The sequence below is a fragment of the Nipponia nippon genome, unplaced genomic scaffold, assembly GCF_047370975.1.
Source record: "Nipponia nippon isolate SJK-2023a ecotype South Korea unplaced genomic scaffold, ASM4737097v1 scaffold_10, whole genome shotgun sequence".
Taxonomy (NCBI): domain Eukaryota; kingdom Metazoa; phylum Chordata; class Aves; order Pelecaniformes; family Threskiornithidae; genus Nipponia; species Nipponia nippon.
Genome location: NW_028262291.1, coordinates 17,349,340 through 17,371,179, shown reverse-complemented (window position 1 = coordinate 17,371,179; position 21,840 = coordinate 17,349,340). Strand labels below are relative to the sequence as shown.

Sequence of the window (21,840 nt, the reverse complement as noted above, 5' to 3'; positions counted from 1 at the left end):
TGGTTCAGAAACCGAATCCTGTTTGCGCTCGTTTGCCTTGTACTAATTGACCCTGATGGGAGCGGGTTGCGAAGTAACGTAGAGCATGTCCTCGCTTCGCCTCACCCGGGAAGCGTGGTGCACATTGGGATTTACAGTTACCTCCAAGTAAATACAGGGGCTGGTTAAGCGTTAGTCGGGAAGAAATGCAACCCTCCTCCAGCTGGCTTTGAATGCTAATATTTTCTTTGGGTTTAATCTGTTCACCATGACATTACTATTAATGGTTTCACCATCAATTCTGCTTTCCCACCAGCATTAAGGATGGAGTTTCCAGATGGGCAATCCTAGCTGTCAGCCACATCCCTTATCCATGGCCACAGGCTACTAAGTGAGCCTTGTACCTGGCCACACAATCAGTCCTGTGGCAAGTGTGCCCTGGGCTCACCATCCCACTTTTTTAAACCCTTTAAAACTCTTTTAATGGATGCTTTTAATGCATCCACCACACTTGCCTAATGGCCTCTGGGAAATGAAAAGAAGAGGCTTTTGTTATGTTATTAAGCAGCGTTTGGCTAATGTTATGGGCTCCTGGCCTCCAGGTCCCTCTACTCATGTTTTCTTCTTATTTCTCTGAAAGCTTTAAGTCAGGGCAAGCTGAGGCTGCTCCTGTTGGCAAAAACTAGCAAAAACTAGTCCTCCTCTGAATTTGGCTGTTTGCCCTCTGCAGAAGATTGCTCTGAGCCCTCCTGGCAGCAGGACCTTGGGGCACGTCAGTCCCGTGCAGGACAGGGCGATGCATTTTGTTCCTCCCTTTCACAGCAAGGCTGAAAATACACAAGGAAGAGCAGGCTGCTGTAGTCTTACCTGGCAGCCTGAGAGGAACTTTGCTAGTGGAAAAGCCCAGGGAAGACCAAGGAAGGCTGCTGACAAAAGTCAGCAAGGAACTCTCTCTCCAGATGCAAGAGAAGCAAAGGAATTGTAAGTAATGTGCTGAAGTACGCAGATAAAGTTACCTGAGTTATTTTGACCATAAAGCCCAGGATGGTAAAGGCTCTTAACCTCTATTAATCAGCAAGAAGCTGGAAGAGGCCGCATAATGATCTCAGCTGCTGAAGCTGCTGTGCCCTTTTGCTCCCTTTAATTTAATTGTATTAGTCCTGCCCGTGTCCTTTGTTCTTCCGGCCCGCTCAGGAGCTCTGCTGCTGGTTTTGGCAGGGCTCGCTCTGGCTCCACATGGCTGGTTTGCGGACAGCCAGGAGGGACAGGAGGGAGGGCAGGAAGGGGAAGAGGATGGGAAAAGGTCCTGCGGGAGCAACCTGCTTAATGTGCCTCATTTGTCTTAATAGCGCTACCGTGTCCCTTCCTGGTGAAACTTCCTCCTGATAAGCCAAACAGGCAAAATTGAATGCAGAAGGACTCCCACTTGATTTCAGCAGAGATGAGATTTCATGCTTAAATCTTAAAAAAAGAGATGAGTGCCCGCGAGCCAAGTCTTGCACAGCAGGAGTTGCCAACCCAGCAATTGTTCCTACTCCCAGCCTTCGGCTATGCTGAGGGGTCAGGGTGTCTCACTTTTAGCTTAGCTGTTCTGGTTTGTACCACTTGTTCCTCATCAGATCAGTAAGGAATAAGAGCAAGAGCTTAGCCCTGGGTCCTCCATTTCCCTAGTGTGCAGAAAAAGGTCCAGTGAGCACAGCAGAGGGATTATCAGTGCTAACCTCCATCTGTTTTCTCTGCTGGTGGCAATAGCGTCACCGTACCCCATTCCAAAGTGCTGTTCCTCAGGGCTGTCGTGGGGTGCAAACCCTCCCCTGCCATCCTGCTGCTTGCTGGACTCCTCCAAACCACCACGGCCTCCTTCCCACCCACCTCCACAGGGCTGCAGCTCCCCTCCCAGCAGCATCCAAGGGTGTGGGTAGAGTTTTCCCTGGTGCTGGTGACATGGAGCAGCTCTAGCTGAGGAGCCGGCAGCATCATTGCAACTTCACCAGTTTCCCCAGCAAATGCATTGGCCTCCAGTCTCCTGTTCAGCATCATTGCAAGAATACTGTCAGCTCAACCTGGTGGCGTTTGTCTTCCCTGCTGCCAGAAATGATGATTCAGCACATGCATGCTGGTTTTAGCACTTGTGTCCCTTTACATGACAGTGTAAATATTTCTGTGTCTTCATATAAGAGGAAAAGACGTTGTCTACAGTCTCTCACCTACCCAAGCCCCAAAGCAAACATCATGGGGAGTTCAGAGGTGATGATGTGTCACGGCTTCAAGAAAGCTGCCCTGCGCTGCTGCTTTGTAAAACAGTTGACTTTCACTGTAGGAGTGGGAGGATGCATCCCGCTGATGCCGTACCAGAGGGGCAGCACAGATGATGTTGTGTGTAATTCATGGGTTTAACGGAAACATCAGAAAAAAAGAAATAAAGATACAGCAGAAAAAAAATGAATGACCTGCTGTGTTGATATGGCATTTTTTATGACCCTTGGTTTTACTTCATCTTTCTTAAACAAGCAAACAAACAAATGCGAGAGGTGGTTTCCTGGACACGGATGCGTTATCTCCAATTCCAGAGTTCGTCCCTGCCACGTAGGACAAGATAGCGGAGCAGCTAACCCAAGGGTGTACCTTCATCACCTTTCCATCGACAAACGATAATGCTTAATAAGTGGAAAAAGATGAAGCGCTTACAGAAAGCTGTGGCTAAGAAGAGGGATTTTCAGATGATTTTGAATGCTTCAGGCTTGTCTGGGAAATGTGATTTTGAGCTCTATATTTTACTGGATTTCTCTGACTTCAGAGTCCAGCTGTACAAAATGCCACAAATCCATTACAGCAAGCCCAGGTTTTCCCGAATATGTAAAATGTCAAGGTCCTCCTCTCCCTTTCACAGCAATGAATTATCAGTCGTATGCTTGCAGTGAAGTAGTGCGTCATTTGCTTGCTAGTTTTATAGGAGGATCCTTCCCTCATTGCTTGCTGTAATTCTTCTTGGATCTGAAGAGTAAAACATATTTATGATGGCATGTGGGAGTCTGGAAAACCTCAGGAAAAGATAGGACTGGAAAGGAAGTTTTTCTGTCCAACAAAAATTTTTGCAATGTGTTTTTTCCATATCAGAATGAAAGCTGAAATATAGAAATCCCAGAAAACATTAAGCCACCTGCAGCTACTTATTTTGGTTATTTTATCCTTTCTATTTTGTTAGTAAATTTACTTTATGTTGCAATGCGAAGTAGAAATTCCAGGTTTCTTGGATAAAAATGTGGGTCCACAAAGTTGATTTCAGTAGATTGGGAACTACTTGGCAGATAATTTTAAATTAGAAAGCGGCAATCTGGTACACTAAAAATAAAAAATACCGATCCAGTAAATGATTAATTTTGTGGTCCAGGGGAATTAGCGGAACAGCTTGGCGGATGGAAGGCAGCAGGTCTAAATTACTGCACTAAGTCCATTTGCAGGAAGATATTATCTGACTTTGTTGTTATTAATAATAATTAACGAGGATTAAAATACTCAGCCGGGATTTTTGCCGTTGCTATTAGTGGGAATACATGTGTGTATATATATGTATTTGCTCTTTGATGCTTTTCTCGGTTGTTTGCATCTCCATCCTTTACTGTTTTGCTCTGGGACTTTAATAATACTCTAGAAATTATTCAGACCGCACCTTTGTCTAGCACGGAGGAAACCTGAGGCTTTTACAATTAGCGCTGCTGGTTATTCCATGAAAAACATACGCCATGGTCTGACAAAGAAAGCAGTAATAAAAAGTCAAGCAATGAGCAGTCCTTTATCAGCAGGTTCGCAGGGAGCATCGTTTGGCGGCTCGCAGCTCGCTTTTGCATCCTGTTTTTGTAGCACAGGTTGCTGGGGATGCAGGGACAGTGCAGTCACCTCCGAGTCTGCATGGACTCGCGTGGTTCCAAAGCCTTCTCTGGTGAAATCCAAGCATTGTTTTGCTGAAGTCCAAGGTACTTTAATTTCGATGCCCCAAAGAGACCATGATGGTCACTTAGTCTTGTCCCCTCCATGACACCAGCCTTTGGTGTTTCTGCTGGGTATTCCCACCCCAAACCTGCATCCTGCGGTAGGTTTTAAGCACATGTTTTATGAAACTTTTTGACTAGTAGGGTTCCCATGCTGGGGAAGACTTTTAATGAGCTGGTTTAGTGGCTAATTGCTCTCACTGTTAAAAACAAAACATGCTTCTCCCTTTGTTTTCAGCTCGACTCTCCTGAGTTTCAGTCTTCCGGCCCTGGACTTTGCTCCATCTGTGTTTGGCAGAGTTAAAGTCCTTCACAGTCTGAAATCTTCCCACGTGCCCTTAAAGCCTAGGAGGAGTCATTTCCTAATCTCTTTTAAGAAGACAGTGATAATTGAGGACTTATTATTGATTCCATTGACTTTTAGGTCGTTTGTGTTTGAGTTTTTTAGATAAGTTGTAATTGTTCTGTTTTATCATTGTAAAACTACTGTTAATAATTGCTGTTCACTGGGTCTACATCTACAGATGTGGCCCCACTTCTGTTAAAGATCCAATGTTTGGGGCTCTGATGGGCAGTTGAAGGGGTGCTGATTTGGTTTGGGGCACCTTTGGAGAAAGGTGTGTCAATCAAAGTGCTGTTTACTCACCTCTTCAGAAGGCTTTGTAGATCGTGTTTGCTGTTTTTAGCAGCTCCTTTTCAACTGGCATTGTGTCTCTGTTGTTTTCAGTTCTGGTTGTAGGTTGGGCTGTATTCTACAATCCCATATCATCTTGAGTACTTTCTTCACTTTCCTTAACTTCATTTGATTTTGCTGAGAAATTTCAAGGAGTGAGATGATACTTAGATGAATAAAACTGAGGATTAGATGGGGGATTAGATGAATCCTAACAAGCATTTGCTGTGCTTTCCGTGGGAAGGTTTCTAAGCTTCATTAAACCAAGAGGTGCTCTTTTCCCCTGACACTTACAGATTGAAAGCATTGTATTATACCCTGCTATTAATACAAATGATAAACTGTCTTGATGGCAAGAGGCACCTTTTGGTGAAATTTCAAACCATGGTCATATCCAAAGCCCCCATGAAAGGATGTGAGCTCTTTTACAGCCTTATGTACTGCAACTTGAAGGGGATTGTTCCTCATCCAAGTGCCCAAGCCATTGCAGGACAAGAGGTATAAATGTCTTGTTTATGCTATTTGTCTACTTACCTGTATTTTTTCTGTTTGCAGCGTTTTTGTTCCTACGTATGTCGGGCTGGTGGGAAATCTCATAAATACCATGATAGCAATGGTTTGGATCCCTTTGCAGGCTAAACCAAAGTCAGACCATTGTGTGACGGATAACAGTAAGTATTCAGTGTTTCTAATAAATAGCACACGAATAGGGACAGGGGACTGACATGCTGTAAGGACTCTGCTAAAGGACTTGGGGTTGCATTTAAGGGCAAAAAGGTGCCAACCTTGAAGTGCTGACACTTTAATGCCTAAGCTGTGCTTGTGGAAGAATATTATTCTCTACTTGCTGACCACTCTGCCGTGCAGAATTGCAGGCTTCCAGCCCAGTGCTTGCTGCACATCTCAGAAAAGGTGAACATGGACCCCTCACTGGGGGTTAGTTTGTCCCCACATGGGAGGCCATCCCTCTGTCACACAAGGGTCCTCTGCATGCAGACCCAGCATCAGTTCCCAACCTCCTGCTGTCAGCAGAATGCTGGTGCTGCAGATACTCACCTTTTCAGCAAGGTGGTGGTGAACTTGAGCAGACAGTCTCAGAGTCTCTTGCTTCCTGCCTCTGACTTGTATAAATAGAGTATTAATCAATGTCATCTTCTGTAGGCACATCACAGTCTGGCAGCGTGTTTAGCATCAGAGAAATCCTACGCCTGATGAAGTTTCCGGGAGTAATGGAAGTTTTCATAGTCAAGGTCTTTGCTGGACTTCCCATAGGTAAATCTTACCCATTACCTGTGATTGCTGATGTATTTGAAATAAGATGACATACGCTGTAGTCCAGGCTTGTCTCAAGTTACTGAAAGCACATTGCATTTGATCATGGAGCAGTGAGGATTCAGCTCCTAACTTGATGCTGGATGCTTTCAAATGCTCTCAGCTACATAGGGTCAAAAACCTGGGACTTAACGTAAAACAGACTACTTGCCACAGGCTGCAGCTTTGGCAAATCGCTTAATCTCTCTACCCCATCCCCCTGGATGTAAATGTTTTTTTCCTCTTGTCTGTCATTTCTGTTTAGGCTGTAACCTTTTCAGAGCAGAGGGAAATCATTTGTACTCTGCCAGAAACACTGAGGTCCTTCCTGATTTTACTTAATGATTTCAAGGGGTAAGCGTACCCTAACCTTTTTCCCAACAACTAAAAACTATTGCTGGATGAGAAGCTGTGGCTGCTCTAACTGTCAGCTGCATGCACGTTTCTTCCCTTGCATGCTGATGGTGGTGCTTGTTCTTCTCTTCTATATATTCTGCTCGGGTTTTTTGTGTCATGGTAGGAACCTGCTGCTACCTCAAACCCATCCCAAACCTGCCTGTTTCCCTGCTCCCTTTGAGTCAGTTGCTGTCCTGGCATAAGTCCATGTCTCCCAGTTTGCCTGGTTATACATATCCTTGGTCACAGTTTAATAATCTTTAATTTTGCCTACCCTCTATCTTCTTTCCCCCCTGCTTGTCTAGAGACAAGCCAGCATGTCAGCCTTGTTAGTGGTGGTGTGAGGAAAGGGTGATGTTCTCTGCCCTTCCACATGGAGCGCCTTCACAGCTCTTTTTCCAGTCAAACCTAAAAGTGCAGTTTCTCTTGATTACAGTTTCAAGGATTGAATTTTGTACACATCAAAACATGTGCATATCATGCATCTAAACAAAGGCAATTCCCTTCCGAACAAGGATCCTAAGAGAGGATTTAAGGTACCTTAATTTTTATACTTTGCATCGTTTTCTAATTCATCTGTGTCTTGAAGTTTAAATAACATGAAACATAATTTACAAATTAAATTCTAATTTGTAAACTGTAAATTCAGTTTACAAATGCAAGTAGATTTGGCTGTAGAGTGGCTGAATCGGAAGGGGATGGCATTTCTGGGCTTGGCCAGGTTTGTCTGTTATTCCTTGCTAAGGCTCTGGGGGAACAAGTCTGACTGGAGCTGTAGAATAGCATGTAGGGAAGTAAAGGACTTCTGATTTTTTTTTTCTTTTTGTGTGTAGTTGGCGTTGGCTGAGATCAGTAGTGCCAGTTGGTCCTACCACCACCACTGGAGACAGGATACAGTCTCGATGGACTGGTGGATTGCCCTTCTAGTGCACTTTTTAGGTTCTTCTGAAACTAAAATTTTTAAATTGTATTTTTAAAAGCGTTTATAGAATGACAGCATTTCACAGAATGAGATAGTCAAGTGATGTTTTAAGAGGGTTTTCTTTGCTGATTCTGGCTCATTTCTCAGCTTAAAGTAGCATTCATTTCTCTGTTTAAAAATGCCATCCCGAGACCACATCCATATGCAATCTGCACAATAATTTCCTGTGCACTCTCCTTTTTCCAAAGGCCGGGTGAGATGCACTTTGTTTTAGTCATCCCTGCCGAAATGCAAATTCCTCCCTGTTGCAGAAGTCATTCTTCTTTTACCGTTACAGAGCAAAAAAGCGCACCCAACCAAAATAAACATCTCCTGCCCAGAACTTCTAGGCAAAGAGGATAGAGACAGTGAAGCTGAGAGTTAAGGCAGGACGTGGGCTGATAGTCTGTCACTGAAATGGCTGGGAGTATTTCAGTGAGAGTAGGAATGGGTTCATCTGAGGCACTCCTGCTACAAGTGTAGTGCTTGCACTACAGTGAGGAGTGATCAAAATCCTCATGACTTCTCTTTGCAGGTCTCTCTTCAGGTTACTGACCGTACAATGGCAGCTGAAAGGGCGATTGGGCCATCACCTACTTCTCTGCAGCTCACAGCTGGAGGCTGAGCTCCTCATGAGCTCATTTACCTTTCATCTCCTGGCTGCAACTGTATAATTAATTAGATTGCCCAAATTACAGACCGTTCTCTGTTTACTTTGTAAACAAGTTTGTGATATACACAGAAGAAAATCTTCTGTTCCTTATGGATCTCATTGTTGTCTAAAATAAGCTTGTTTGAGACCGAAAGAGCCTCCCTGGGATGGCTGCAGGGCCAGGAACCTCCTCCCTGTGTTGCATAAAAGCAGAGAGACAGGCTCTGTGCCGCTTGCAGGAAGGTGGCTGCCAAGGGATGGATGGGCAGCAGACTGCTCCCGCACAGCCAAATTACATCCTCAACTGACCTGGGAAAAGCAAGTCTCATTGCATTGCGGTAGATAAGAGACAGAAAAGAAAACACGAGGATAAGAATGTCAAACATACCTCTCACTGACCAAAAATCGCCAGGGCCTTGAAAATACTGATAAATAGATGCTTGTATGAATCTTTGGCTGCCTAATTCCTTTGGAAAACCTGTTTTTAACAAGATCTCTTTAGCACCCACATCCCATTTTTAAAGGGACTTTCTTTCACACGCAGAGTAGGATTTTGCAGTGGGCCCTGGGGCTCTGCATCCCATCGCGTTTGCAATCCAATGTTGGAGGGCTGAGACGGGCTCCCTGAGGCCGTGCTCGCCTTTGCACACTGGCTCTTGGTAAGGGCTGCTAAGCTGGCCCTCCCAAAGCCACGAGCTGCTTTTAGAAATGTCATGTCTTTTTTTTTGAAAAAACAGTTTGCACTCCTGTCTGTCCTTGGTGCTTTTCCTCGTCTTTATCGCATCTTGCAAGCCATTTACCTGCCTTCTGCTGCATAACCCTAGTTACTCATCCCTCTAGTGCCAGGTTTTCTAAGGAGTTCACCCCTTATTTAAACCACCTCCCAAAAAAAGGCGAGGTTTTTGAGGATATTTTTTGCTATTTTCCATTTTTTTCCTGTTGAAAACCTGAGCCTCGCAGTGTGGATTGAGGTTTATTCCAGCAGCTTCTGTGTGGGGTTTTGGTGTCCCCAGAAGAGCCGTCCCCAGGGGTACATTACTCACATGGCTGTGCTCAGCCAACCTGCAGCCTACTCAGGTGGGACCTGCTGAGGTCTTTGTAAGAAATGCTTATGCATGTTCAGATGAGCAGAAAATCTTTTGAGTTCCATCTAGGGCTCACCCTGCGGGTTTCACCAACAAATGTGTTGCCAGTGGGAGAGACCCCCTTAGTTGCTGAAAGCAGAGGAAACAGGGGCGGGTCTCCCTTGTCCAGGTAGCTTTAAGTGACTGTGCAGGCAGGGGGAGATGACACCCATCTAAAGAAGAGACCTTTGCGTCTCCAGGGGAGCTGTGCAATGTGTAACACTAATTAAAGACCACAGCCTATCCTCCTGCTCCGAAAGAAATCAGCTCATTTGGAGGAGAAAGATCCAAATCTGCCTTAACTTGGTGAGGGACTTCAAAGGGGAGAGGAGCTGTAGAAGCTGACGCGTGGTACCAGGAAGAAGTGTCAGGTATGTAGGAAGGTCGAACCCCTCCTAGGTGGTACCTGCAGCGGGGTAGCAGGATGAAGGGTGAGCACCCGCTTCGATCTAATCTTACTGCAAGTGAAACGAAGTGTGGTTTTTCTTTCATTTCTTCGCGTGTGCCTTTTATGAACATGTGCAACTCTGTTGCCTGATTTGGATGTTGTGAGTAAATACTGTTATTTGCATGTTACCTTAAGCTGGCTTGAGCTAAGAGCGATTTCAAAGTAACTGGATAACGACGGGGTTCACTCCACAGAGGGGTGTGGTGAAGCCATAAATCTTCACGAGCCCCAGCTCCCCAGCACCTTCTTCAAATATCCAGAGAGTAGCAGAGCAGGGCAACCTTCTTGCCCCCCATCTCTCTCCCACAGCGCCATGGGGCCAGCTGGGGTGCAGCTATCCCCATTAAGGGGGGAAGAGGTGTCTCCAGTGGGGTTCAGGAAGGCTTTGTGGCAGGTCCTGGGGTGGGAGGGTGGTGGTTCCTCCAGGCAAAGGCTTGGGGTGCTTGGAGGGAGGTCCTTGTTGCTGCAGGTGCTCCACTGGTAGCAGCACCATCAGGCTGCTGGATGCGGTGGAATTTTGCTGGTTTGTTAAGGTGCAAGTCCTCCACGGTGTTTTAGTCAGCAATTCGGGATCACTCTCCGCACGCTTCCGGGAAATGCCAGCAAATCTTTCCCATGCCGCGGGGTTAGTGACTCACTTTGCCAGGCCACCAGCTGTCTTCTCAGTCCTCACACATTGCCTCCTGGCCTCTGTTTTCTTCAGGAAAGAGAGGACCACCGCTCCCTATTTACCCAGTCTTTGTACCTCAGAGGATCCTATGAGGAAGGGCAGGACCCCTAAAGGTCCTCTGCTCTCTTCTCTCCCCAGTAGGATCAGTGCTCTCCAACGGGCATGTTGTGGGGATGTTCATGCACAGAGAGCCCCAGTTTCCTACGGTCTTGGTCCATTTGAGGTGCACAAGACATTAGGGGAGGCAGCAGCCTCCTACCCCATACCAGCTCTTTGAGAGCAATGTTTTGTCATAATATTTTTAATTTGATGGCTCTTTGTGTACAATGGGAGTGTGTGTACATGTGTCTGTATTTGTGTATGTTTGGCATTGGGGGAAATGCACATTATTATATTTTCATGTGAGATTAAGTGAGTGGGCATTTTCCGTTATGCTTTCCAGAAATTGCCTTAATTGAAAAGCAGACTCAGCCTGTGACGTTTCTGTCCATACTTTCCTGACTGCTTGTGTCAAAACTGCTACCGGTCCAGGAGAGCAAGAGATTTCACGTGCCACCGATGTCACTGCCGAAGTGTGCAGTGAAACGCTGTATTTAAGCTGATGTCACCAGGTTGTTTCCCAGGCAGTGTTCCCCATGGGGAAAATCTAAAGTTAGGCAAAAGGGACGAGGAATCCAATCAGATTATTTTTATGGTTACAGTCTTGTCTGAACAAATGTTTTCTCGCTGCCTTAATAGTTAGTTTGGCTTTAGTGATAAAAATATTTACCAGTTTATAATAAACAGCTGAATCTACAGCCTACATAGTCACATTATTTTAAAGATGAAAGTAAGGGGGATAAAAAAGTTAACATTTAAAGATTAAATTACTACACTGACTTTGAATAGGATTCTGCTCCTGTTTATATCCAGTCCTGGTAACTCTAGGGAGAGCTACTGACTCATACTGGAGGTGACTGGGAGCAGGGTCTTGGCCACTATATGCAATGCAAGTATATTGATGTATGCTTTTCATTAACCCTCCCTCTAGGTCTGTTCCTGATTATGTTTTCCATCATCTCTATGGATTTCTTTGGCTTGGAAGCAGTGGAGTCTGGATACCTGATGTCATATTTTGGTGTCCTTCAAATGGTAAGTGAAGTGGAAGTGCCCCTCTTGCCACACTGCTATCTAATTTGCTACCTTTTTGACATACGCTCTCCCAAATCCAGGCATAATATTGATGGGCAAATCCTACCTCTGCCATGTGGCACTTGGCTTCAAAAAAGAGAAGTGACTCCAAATTTCTTCTGTTCCTTGGAATGGGAAGAAATCAGAGCAAGGAGTGTCCTGAAAGCTGTCTTTCCCTTGTCCCTCTTTGCAGATCTTTAAGTTGTGGAGCTAAAATTTCCTTGCGCTGACATGTTGTCCTGGTTTTTGTAACAAAAATTACATTGAAGCTGACGTGCCTTGGCTAAGGTTTTCACTGGTGCAGGTTAGCTGATTTACATTTACTTAGCACCCTGTAAATTTATGTAAGTAGACAGTCTTACTGGCATTTTCACAGATGCCTTCAGTGTCAAGGAAGGACTCGTTTCGGCTGTGTGGAAACAAGCACAGCAAGGTTGTAATTTCAAAAAAAAAAAAAATTAAAGATGGGCAATGGTACGTGATTAGGAGACTTGCGAAATGGGTAAAAAGGAAAAGTCAGCTGAATGAGACAGTAGTAGGGCCAAAAAAATAAGATACTGTATTACAGCAGAATTTCCCTTTTGGAGGAAGAGGCTAATAATTTTGCAGGAAGAGCAACAGATGGTTATAAGCAAGCCTCAAGGTAGGAATGTAAGTTAAGCAATATCCTGAAGGAGGGTGGTCTTGTTATTAAATCTGCCTTCATTTCCTGGGCATTGCCGCAGAGTTCCTGTGGGATCTGGAGGAACTTCTCATCTGGGAAATGGTAGCTTTAGTTCCTTCCCTTGTGATTTGGATTTGACATATTGTTATCAGTCACTTGGCTCTTACCTGGTCTTACAAAATCTGTGCATCTTGGACACCAGCTGATGAGCAGGGCCGTACATCACCAAGTGGAGTCTGCAGAGTAAACCTGCTGGAGCTGAGGAGCTAGTGCCTTTGCCATGTCCATTCTGGGAGGCTAGCTTTGGACTAGCTGTCACTCAGTCCCATGTGCTCAACATTTGCTACCAGCTGGATGCACCCTCCCATCCAGTCTTGTCGGAAAGACCAGTTTCCTGCTCCACAGCATGGAAACAGCATGGCAAGTGGGGTGATAAGCAGCTGCTTTCCAAAGCATGCTTCTGATCCAGATTCCACTGCTAACAGTGCTAACCCTACATTAGTCTTTGTATGCCCTCTCCTAGATCAGAATCTGCAGGAATCACTTAGGTTTTAGAGGGGCCGAGTCACCCGCTGCTACCTGCTTCCCCCTCTGAATGTAGAGGGACTTCCCAACAGCTATGTTCTTAACTTAGACCTATCAGTTAAATCCCTGTTATGTATGTCTACCTGGAAATCAAATTTGGAGTTGCAGCATGGATATGGTGTGCTTGTTTTGAGCCAGCTAACGTGGGCAGCAATAGCACAGAAGGTAAAAACAGCACTTGTACAGCTGGGGCAGGAGTGGCTTCGTGTTGCTGGATGGAGCTTGGACACTGCTGTTAGGTCCTGGATATCTGTCTTCAGGACACTGCTGTTAAGTCTGGATATCTGTCTGTCTTCACTGCTATTGTTTCCCAGGTTAGTTTGGTTGAAACTACGTAGATAGGGTTACCTGTGCTGCTGTGCCAGTGCACCCTATGTATAGATACTGCCCTGGAAGATATGGGAATTATAGTGTTCACTCTGCTTCCTAACGAATAATCAGATGTCAGTGCTAACCAAGGACCTGCCCCTTCCCATAGTCACAGGGTTTCATCCCGCAGAGGCCCATCATACCTATTACCACGTTCTAATCCAGCAGTGGCCTACAGGCTCAGGTGCAGCATCTGCTTTGCTGGGGAGTCTTTGCCTCGGGACATTTGGCACAGAAACTAGCTTTTGTCAGCCAGGCAGTTTTCTTTCATCTATCAGTGCAGTTTCTGTCCATGTTGCTACGCATATTCTACAGCACATGATTCTCGACATCAGAAATACAGGAGGAGTGAAGCAGTCATAGGGTACAAACTTCTCTTCTTCGTGATGCCGCATTGGGGTTTGCTGTCAGAACACCAAAAAGGAAAGGAAAAACAAGTGTTTTATTCTTTTTAAAAGCCCAGGACACCTGATTCCTGGTGGCAGCAAAGCCATCTTGCCCAAGAGCTTGCAAAGCACTGCTTTCTGCTTTGTTGCTTGTTCTTTCCACTTTATCAGTGGCAGTTCCAAGCTCTGCTCTGGTTTATGCAGGACCAGATCCTCAACGGGTCCAAATGATACTCTTACCATCTGGCTTTTAAATTATTGTAAAACATTAGAATTTGTGTCTTTACCTTCAAATCAAGTCTCTGGCTGGAACCGCCCAAAGGTGTCTCTTGCAGATAATGACTAGATTAATGTTCTACGGCTGCTTGCTGCTGGGGTTCCTCCAGTGGAAGGTGTATGCAGGGAATGCAACGTGTGCTGGCTCTGTCCTGCCGAGCCCCAGAGCTGCTTGTGTGCCTTCATCTTGCCTCAGCTGGCATTTCAGATGCATTTGTTTCTGTTGTACAGTGAATTGATGTTGCTGGAGATATAAATGCAGATTAAGGTGCAAGCAAATTCCACCAGCCTGGATGGGTGAACGGTGATTAATATCTGCTGACTGGCTTCCCCACTTCACTGAGTAAATTATAGCTTTATTCCTAAGGAATATAATGTCCTTTTCAATGAATTTCATCAAACAGATCCTCAGCTTTGATTTCTCATTCCTTAGTTTGCCTTTCCATAAAAGATTGTGGGGGTTTTCTCATTCTCCTGGGCTTGCTCTGAGCCCTCCTGTTAGAGGAAATGTCCCCCTCCTGTTTGCATCCCTCCCTGGACCTGAAAATGGGTCACCCTTAAGGACTTTTATAGATGGGAGCAGACGTCAAAGAAATGAAGGGGAAAATAAAAATCAAGCCATGTCCTGTTTACTTTAAACCTCCCTGTAGACACTGAACACAGTGCCTGGGCGGTTGCACAGCACGGCTGGCTGATACGCCCAGTGCCATGTCCCAGGGTCTTGCCTGCTCCCAGCAGACCTTGCATGCACTAAGCAGCTTCAGAGGCACACCAGGAACAGCAGAGCAAGCAAGGCTTAGCTGAGCCCTTTACTCAACTCTTCCCCAAAAGTCTTGTGCCAAGAAAAGCATTGCCTGGTCTGCCAATTCCTGCCAATTTTTAGTAGTATTATTGCTTTGTGTTACTGTAGATCCTATTTTTTTAATGAGATCTTCTAAAAACAAACATCTTCTTCTAGCACAGAAAATGACGTTGCAGCCTCCTTTCCCAGCCTTATCAGTAGTGCCAGGATGACTCGAATAGCGATGGTCTCTTCCCGCTTTCCTCTCCCGCCCCAAGGATATTATGCTCCAATTGCTTAATCTAATTTTTCAGCTTCTCAGCCTCATTTAACCTACTGTGGTGAGAAGCGGCCAATGCACTGTAAACATCTCTGTTTCTCACTGTTCCTCCCATTCAAGCCAGCTGCAGAGCACGTAGAGAGGAGGTGTTGAATGGCTTTGGGTCAGTCCACCTCATGTTCAGTAGGCAACTCAAGTACTTTGTCGTCAGTATCTCAAACACCTCTTTGCATGGGGAGATCAGGACAGACACACCGACCCCACGGGAGGTGAGGCGTTTGCCACCTTTGCAGATGAAGGATGTTAGTGAGCAGCCCAGCTAATTCAGGCAGTGCACCTGAGGGATCCCATCTGGAGCTCCTCAACCTCACCTCATTGTGCTTGGTCCAGTCTCATCACTTTATGGCCCTGCGGGACCCCAACATATGGGGGGTTGCCCTGTGCCCAGCCTGAGAGGATCCCTGTGGTTTTGGAAGGCAGATTCAGGCTGGTTTTTGGAGCCCGGGAGCCTCATGAGCTTTGTCTGGCTGCTCCCCAGAGCACCTCTCTTGGTTGCTCCCTTGCTGAGCATCATCTCTGTCCACATGGGAATGGTTCATGGCACTTGCCAGCAGTGAAGTGGCTCAGCTGGTGCTGGTGGTGGGTTTTGTTCTCACAACACCGTGCATATAGCACCAATGACCAGCACTCATGGCATGGGGCACCCTCTTCCCTTCACCAAGTTGGCTGCCCACAGCATGGTCACACTTCACCCCAGCACTGGTGGTACATCTCCTTGCTGCCACTTGTACCCCTGCATGGAGGGACATAGGCTGCCTTGCTGCTGCTCCCAGCCTGTCCCATGGAGACCCGAGTGGCCCAAACGTCTGCTGATGTATTGTTGTAAAAGTTCCCATGGAACTACCTGTTCACGGTGAATGGGGGCTTCCTGGCTCTCTGGATGAAGCACTGGCGCAGGAGCTGGTGCCAATTTACTGTTTGTGGTTAGGCAAAGAGCATCATCTAATAGCAGAGGATATTGCAAAGTGTGGGGCAGTAAGGGTGGGAAGGGGGCTCACTTCTGGGTCGGGAGAGCCAAACAAGGTCAGAGAACGGTGTGCAGGAAGGTGGTGTCATAGCATTGGGATAAAGAGCTGTCTGATGAGGAAACAAAGTTGTTTCTTGGAAAATGATATATGACTGAGGCTGGAGCAGGCTCATGGGGAATTGAAAATAGCAAGTGGGGGTTAATTCGAGCGATCCAGGGCTCTGCAGTGATACTTGAAGCACCCAGACAGCGTGGGGCTGTCTGATGAGCTGGGACTGTGCCAGCATAAGTTGAGGAGGAGGAGTTGGGAGGGAGATAACGAAATGAGGAGGGCAAGGCAGACAGCGGGAGGGGTACCTCTGCACCATGCATCTTGCGTTGCAGAGATTCCCTTGCTTGTGATATGTTTGGAGCATCTTTATCTGATCGCCAGTGGGTCTCCAGGCAAGAGGTGTGAGAGCCCGTCAGGGATGCAATCCGTCTGTCCTCCAGGGCTGGGCTTCCAGAGTCCTCTCATCTCAGAAGACATGCGAACGAAATTTCCCTCAGAGTGAATGCCTGGGAGTGTGAGATGCCATTCACTCTCCCTCCAGAGAATAATTAATTTCATAATAATTTAAAATAATTTAACTTTGCATAATGGGCAGAAGCGGGCCTAGACTCCGGCTTTTTTTGGAGTTGCAAGCACAATAGCACGGAGAACTTCCAGGCATAGTATCTGGCTCGGAAAATGCCGCCAGAGGATTAGGCGAGTGAAATATCTGGAGTCCCTGGTTGATATCTAAAGTCACATCTGATGCTTAGATTCCAAACCGCAGGAGGGGGTGGGGGAAGCTTTCCTTTAAGAACTTTTTCTCCAAAAAAACAAAGCAAAATGCACCAAACAAAAACTCTGGGTGGGACAAAGGTGTAGATATTTATTACCCTGAGGATCAAGAAATCATAAGACATCTGTTCTATTTACTGCGTTTAAATTCGTATTGTTATACAAACTCCACCTCTAGCTGTGCAGCTTCTGGAGGGACAAGTTGGTACGGAGCGATCCCGAAAAGATGAGAAAGATTCCTGGAGGAGAGATTTACATTGCGTATCATCTTATCACCAGTCTGTCCCTCTTGCTTTTTTTTTTTCCCCTGCACAGCAAAAGAGATGATTAAAGAGCCAGGGATTTAATTACAGCCAGGTATGCCTAGGGGGAAAACCCACTTGGTGAAAGGACCTTGCAACAACAAACAGAAAGTTCTCCAGTTTCCTGGCTTTGAAGGATTTAAATCTGTGGAGGGGGGCAGGTTGGAGGGGGAAAGAAAGCGATTAGGCAGGAGTTTGCAAAACATAGGGTCCTCTTCCCCCTCTTCAACAGAGTGCTGCCTTCAGCAGTTTGGTCCTCACCGTCAGCTCTCCTTCCAGTCCCACCACCCTCCTGCTCCTCTGCAAGACCTGAACTACTTCTGGCATCGCCTTGTCAGTAAAACAACTCCCCTTTCCGCCACTCAAGGTTTTGCACCACCTTCAGCCTGTGCAGAAAAGCCTCGTGATTTCTGTTGCCCACTGCGGTCTGCCCCAGCCAGTGCCCACCCACGCGTCCCACCCCAGCCGGCACTGCGCTCGCCCTGGGAACTGCCAGCCGGGCATAGTTTCAAAGGCGAGAGATATGGGTCCAGTGCGTGGGAGGCTGCCTCTGATTTGAATCATGCTATCTGCGCCAGGGATGGGGCCCTGCATCTTCTCTGCTAGGCTGTACCAGCTTATCTGGCCTGCTGCACCTGCCTCTCTGACCTTCTCACATCTTTTCATTTCCAGGCTGTTGGGTGAAAGGGAATTTATTTTGTTGCTGGGCTCTGTCAAGCTTTTGATCAGTGCTCATGGAAGAATCTGTAGAAAGAGTCCTGTGTCTGCTGAGCATGGAGGACCAGCCGAGCATCTGCATAACTCCTCTAGCCTCCACTGATAGGGTTAGCTGCTTGTGGGTGCCAGTCCTGCTCAGCAGCGGCTCCAAACTGGCATCTTTCTTTTCCATCCTGCAAAGGATTTCTGAAATTTGTTGATGAGCTTAACAATAAAATGGGCAATTGGCTCTTCTGAGCAAATGGGAGCTGCCGTCTTCCCAGAAATCAAATACAGTGATGGAGGTAAAGAATATTTTTCTACGTAATCAGCTGAACTAGTGTAACGAATCCCCAGTTTGGCAAACCCAGCATAACGACAAGGAGAGATTTGGCTGTTCTTATGCATTTATTGGGAGACTTATTTGCCTTTAAAGAAGGAGGGGGAGAAGGAAAAAAAAGATGAGTTGGTTTATCCTGTGACATGTGTACGCAGCCAGGGGCAGTGCCTGTTATTTCACTTGCAAACAATTTCCTCTCTCTTTTGTTTATTGATGACAGAAGGCATTCCATCCAGGTACACTGGCTCTTCCCCGACTTCAAAGGAGGTCAGGTTACAAAGGCAAGTACCATCCAGGCAAAATGAAATGCAGAAGGGCAAGGCCCATCTCAGAGATCTCAATAAGAAGCTGCATGCAAGGGAAAAGCCCAGAACGTGCCAGCAGGAATAAAAATAAGGATAAATCCCATTGCTGCCTGTTTGGTGCCACCAGGGCTTATCCATGGGAGTGATGATGGCCAAATCATCTGGGATGACTCTGCTACCCCCTGACAATGGCAGCATGCATCCAAAACCTTACATGGGAGAGTGCATATGAACCACCTTTGCTGCCTCCTTCCTGGTGCAGGCGGCTGCTGCTCATGCAAACCAGGGGGCTGCGTGCCCAGGGAGAATTGCAGGCTGGAAGTAATCGGTTTTCAGGTCTCAATTCAGACTGGAAGTGAGGCTGGACCTCCTGGTGACTGGAAACATTATCCAGCGCCTAAATCAAGGCACTGGTGTCTGATAGTGTCCAAAGTTAAGATGATGGGCCTTGCCTGCCTGAGGCTCATGGCTGGATTGGCAACCACCATGGTGGGGAGGGAGTCTGGCAGCCCAGATAACCACCAGGGAGGCTGCAGTCTGTATAACCCAAGGATGGCTGCTCAACCCCGAAGGGAAAGCAGGTGACTTGGGCTGATGCTTGCCCTTGGAAATAGTCCTAGCACTGAGTTGTTTGGTTCAGCAGTGGTGTTTTGCCTTCTGCTCATATTGCCGTAGTCCGAGTGATGGGGAAGCCCGTGCTGAATGCCTTGCCACAAGGACCACTGCCCTGCCCCACTCACTCTGGGGACAACCCTGGTGGCCTCCAGTTTGCCTGTGTTCAGGTCCTGCCTGCTCTGCTGCAGTGGCACTTGTTCCCTGCACTTCGGTGCTCACATGTAGCGATGGAGATGTTTTTGGGTATGCTACTCCCATGGCCATCAGACCAGACTGCTCTGGGGTGTCGCTGATGATCTAGCGCGATGACTCAAGGGAGGGCAGGGATCGGGCTGCACTTGCACGGTGTATCCTGATTAAATATGTCGTTCAAGTCTGGGCAAATTGAGAAACGTTTCCTTTCCTCCAGTGGTTCAGCAGAGCTGAACGGTCGTTCGGGTGATGCCACCGCTGAGTCAAGCCATGCGCTGTGACAGGGCTCAGCCCCGGTCCTGCGTGACTCAGCACAGCCCCCGCTGGGGCGAGCCGGTGGGAGGGACTGGGAAGTTGCAAAAAGTTAATGACGATTCTTCATTTTAGGAGCACTCAGCTTAATGAAGCGTTACTCAGCGGCTTCTCCACCCAACCCCAGAGTAAGAGCTGCCGGGGCTGGTATCAGCCTCCTCCTGTGTCCATGGCAGGGCTTTCGGCCGGGATGATTCAGGTCACCCCATGCATCGTCCGAACATTGCACCACAGCAGGTCTGCCAGTGCCCCTGAGGCCACTCGGCAGGTGACACGGCCCAGGAGAGATACACGGGCCCCATGCCACCGTCACATGGCGGACAGGCACATGTGAGCCAAGCTCTCAAGCCCTGCCTGCGGGTGGGGACAGGGACAAAAAGGAGGAAGGAAAAGCATTTACTGGGAACCAAAATGTCTGCTTGGCGCGATGTGCCCTCGTGTCAAAAATAGTTTGTGCTCTGAAGCAATGTGAAAGTCAAATTTTGATGTTCTCCATTAAGTTGTAGCTTGTTGGAAATATATTCTATTTGTAGCTATTGTTCTTTATGTCAACTTTATTTTATTTTCACTCAATTGCTTTTTATTTTTGTTTTTTTATTTTATTTTAGCAATTAAATTGCTTTGTCTGGACTGCTTGTCATAGATTAACATTTCCTTTCTTTTTAATATCTTTCTTATTCATTGTGCACTCATTTCCTTTCAGTTGAGTTTGGGTTTCACCCTTAGGACTAACGGAGCAAAGTTAAGCATGGCATAGCATCGTTCCAGGTCCAAGCAGAGCACCGAGGTTTTTCTCCAGGCTGGACTGCCATTGAAACAAAGGCATCACACCAAGCAAAGCATTTTGAACTAGAGCTTTTCTTTCAAGTCAGAGGGATTTTCACTTGGATCAAACAAACCCTTTCAAGGCAGGGAAAACTCAGTAGATTCCTACCTGTCCCTCCCCTGAAACACAGTCGGTTGGGGTTTGTTTTCAAACTGATGTCTTCCAGCCTCTGTCCTCTCATGTCCACTTGGGCCAGCATCACTTGAAGTATGGGAGATGCTGAACAGAGAAATAAAAGAGGGAATCTTTGCTTTGCAAAGTACTGCAAAAGCCAAATACTTTCTGGGATTTAATTTTTTTTCCTTCTCCTTCCCTCTCTCTCTCCCCAGGTTTTATTTAAAATCTGCAAAACCAGTTCCCCATCCCTCACATCTGCACGTACTGCTGGGGCTAGGTATTAGCATCTCTGGCATACTTGTTTCCTGTCTAAAAATGATGAACCACCCAATTTGTATATTTATAGTTTAAAATAATGGCAAGAGAAGGTACAGGAAAGGAGGCATTTTCCTCCTCTGCATACAAATGTGCAGTTTTTCTTTGGAAGGACTTGCCAAGAATGAAGACCTTAGTATTAATTGTGTTTCACAAACACATAATGAGTTAGTTCGAAAAATTCATTTGTATTTGCAAGCATCTTTAGAAAGTTTCTGTCACTACTGGTGAGTGGGCAGTGATGGTAAACTCAGGTGTGCACCTTGAGTAAAGACCTTCAGCTGATAAGATGGATCTATCCCTAGGGTCCAAAATGCTTGAAATAATGGACCATGTCTTCCAGCCATTTACCATGACAATGATGTCCCTTTTTCTCCAAAAAAAGCAAGGGAATAACCCATTTGCTGCCTTTTGTTTGCTTGAAGCACTGTAGCATTTTTCATTTGAGCTTGTTTAAATTGTTATTCATTGGGCTTAACTGTGCTCGCGTGCTTCTTTCCCAGGTTGTCCAGGGTCTGGTTGTTGGAAAACTCACTAACCACTGCACGGAGAGGACCCTACTCAGGCTCAGCGTCTTCGTCTTCGCCGGCGTGGGCCTAGGCATGGTAAGAGTTGGCATGAAATCATACGTGGTGCCTTTTAACGATGCGGCGGCATGAGGTCCATGAGATCTGGCTGCAAGCTCTGCCCCTTGAAATGCCACCACTGGCTTCGCTGAGTGGTCCTGGGGAAACCAGCTCTCCTGGGCCTCTGTGCAAACAGAGCCTCACTCAACGTAAGAACCACGACAAATAACGATAAAGAGCCGCATGAGTAATAGTTACAGGGATTAAAAAACAAATTAACCTCACACAGAAACTTGTTAAGTCCCTCCTGAGTCACAGGATTTGCATAGAAATCCTGCCCTTGGTCTTGTCAGCGACTGTGTTTCCTGAACTACCCAGAAAGTAAATTAAGATTATGGGGGGGGAAATCATTGTGGTTGTATGCTGCTGCGAGAAAGCAGAGGTTGTGTGCTCTTCTTCTGGGGCTTTATTTTTGCCTAATTTCCCCAAGCTGAGAGCATTTGGGGAAGGAGGTAGCAAGGCAATAATTTTGTTCCTCCGTTTTGGGATGAGTGATGGTACCCGTTGCTGGTTGTATCTGCATGGGCGACACTCGATGCCAATCTCAAACCGTAATTGGAAAACTGAGTTGACGTAGGTAGCTCTGCCAGTAATCGTGTTTGCTCAGATAAGCCACGCTCGGGGAAC

At 46.6% G+C, this 21,840-nt stretch overlaps 1 protein-coding gene across 3 annotated transcripts in view; it reads left to right on the top strand.

The window, feature by feature from the left end:
* SLC67A1 (solute carrier family 67 member 1) overlaps positions 1 to 21,840 on the top strand; it is a 93,562-nt gene that overhangs the window by 52,381 nt on the left and 19,341 nt on the right. For all 3 annotated transcript variants that reach the window (XM_087745750.1, XM_087745751.1, XM_009462584.2), the window contains 4 exons: positions 5,197 to 5,312; positions 5,803 to 5,913; positions 11,234 to 11,334; positions 21,091 to 21,192. In XM_087745750.1, coding sequence (XP_087601876.1) covers positions 5,197 to 5,312; positions 5,803 to 5,913; positions 11,234 to 11,334; positions 21,091 to 21,192 — 430 coding nt within the window. The remainder of the gene's footprint in view (positions 1 to 5,196; positions 5,313 to 5,802; positions 5,914 to 11,233; positions 11,335 to 21,090; positions 21,193 to 21,840) is intronic.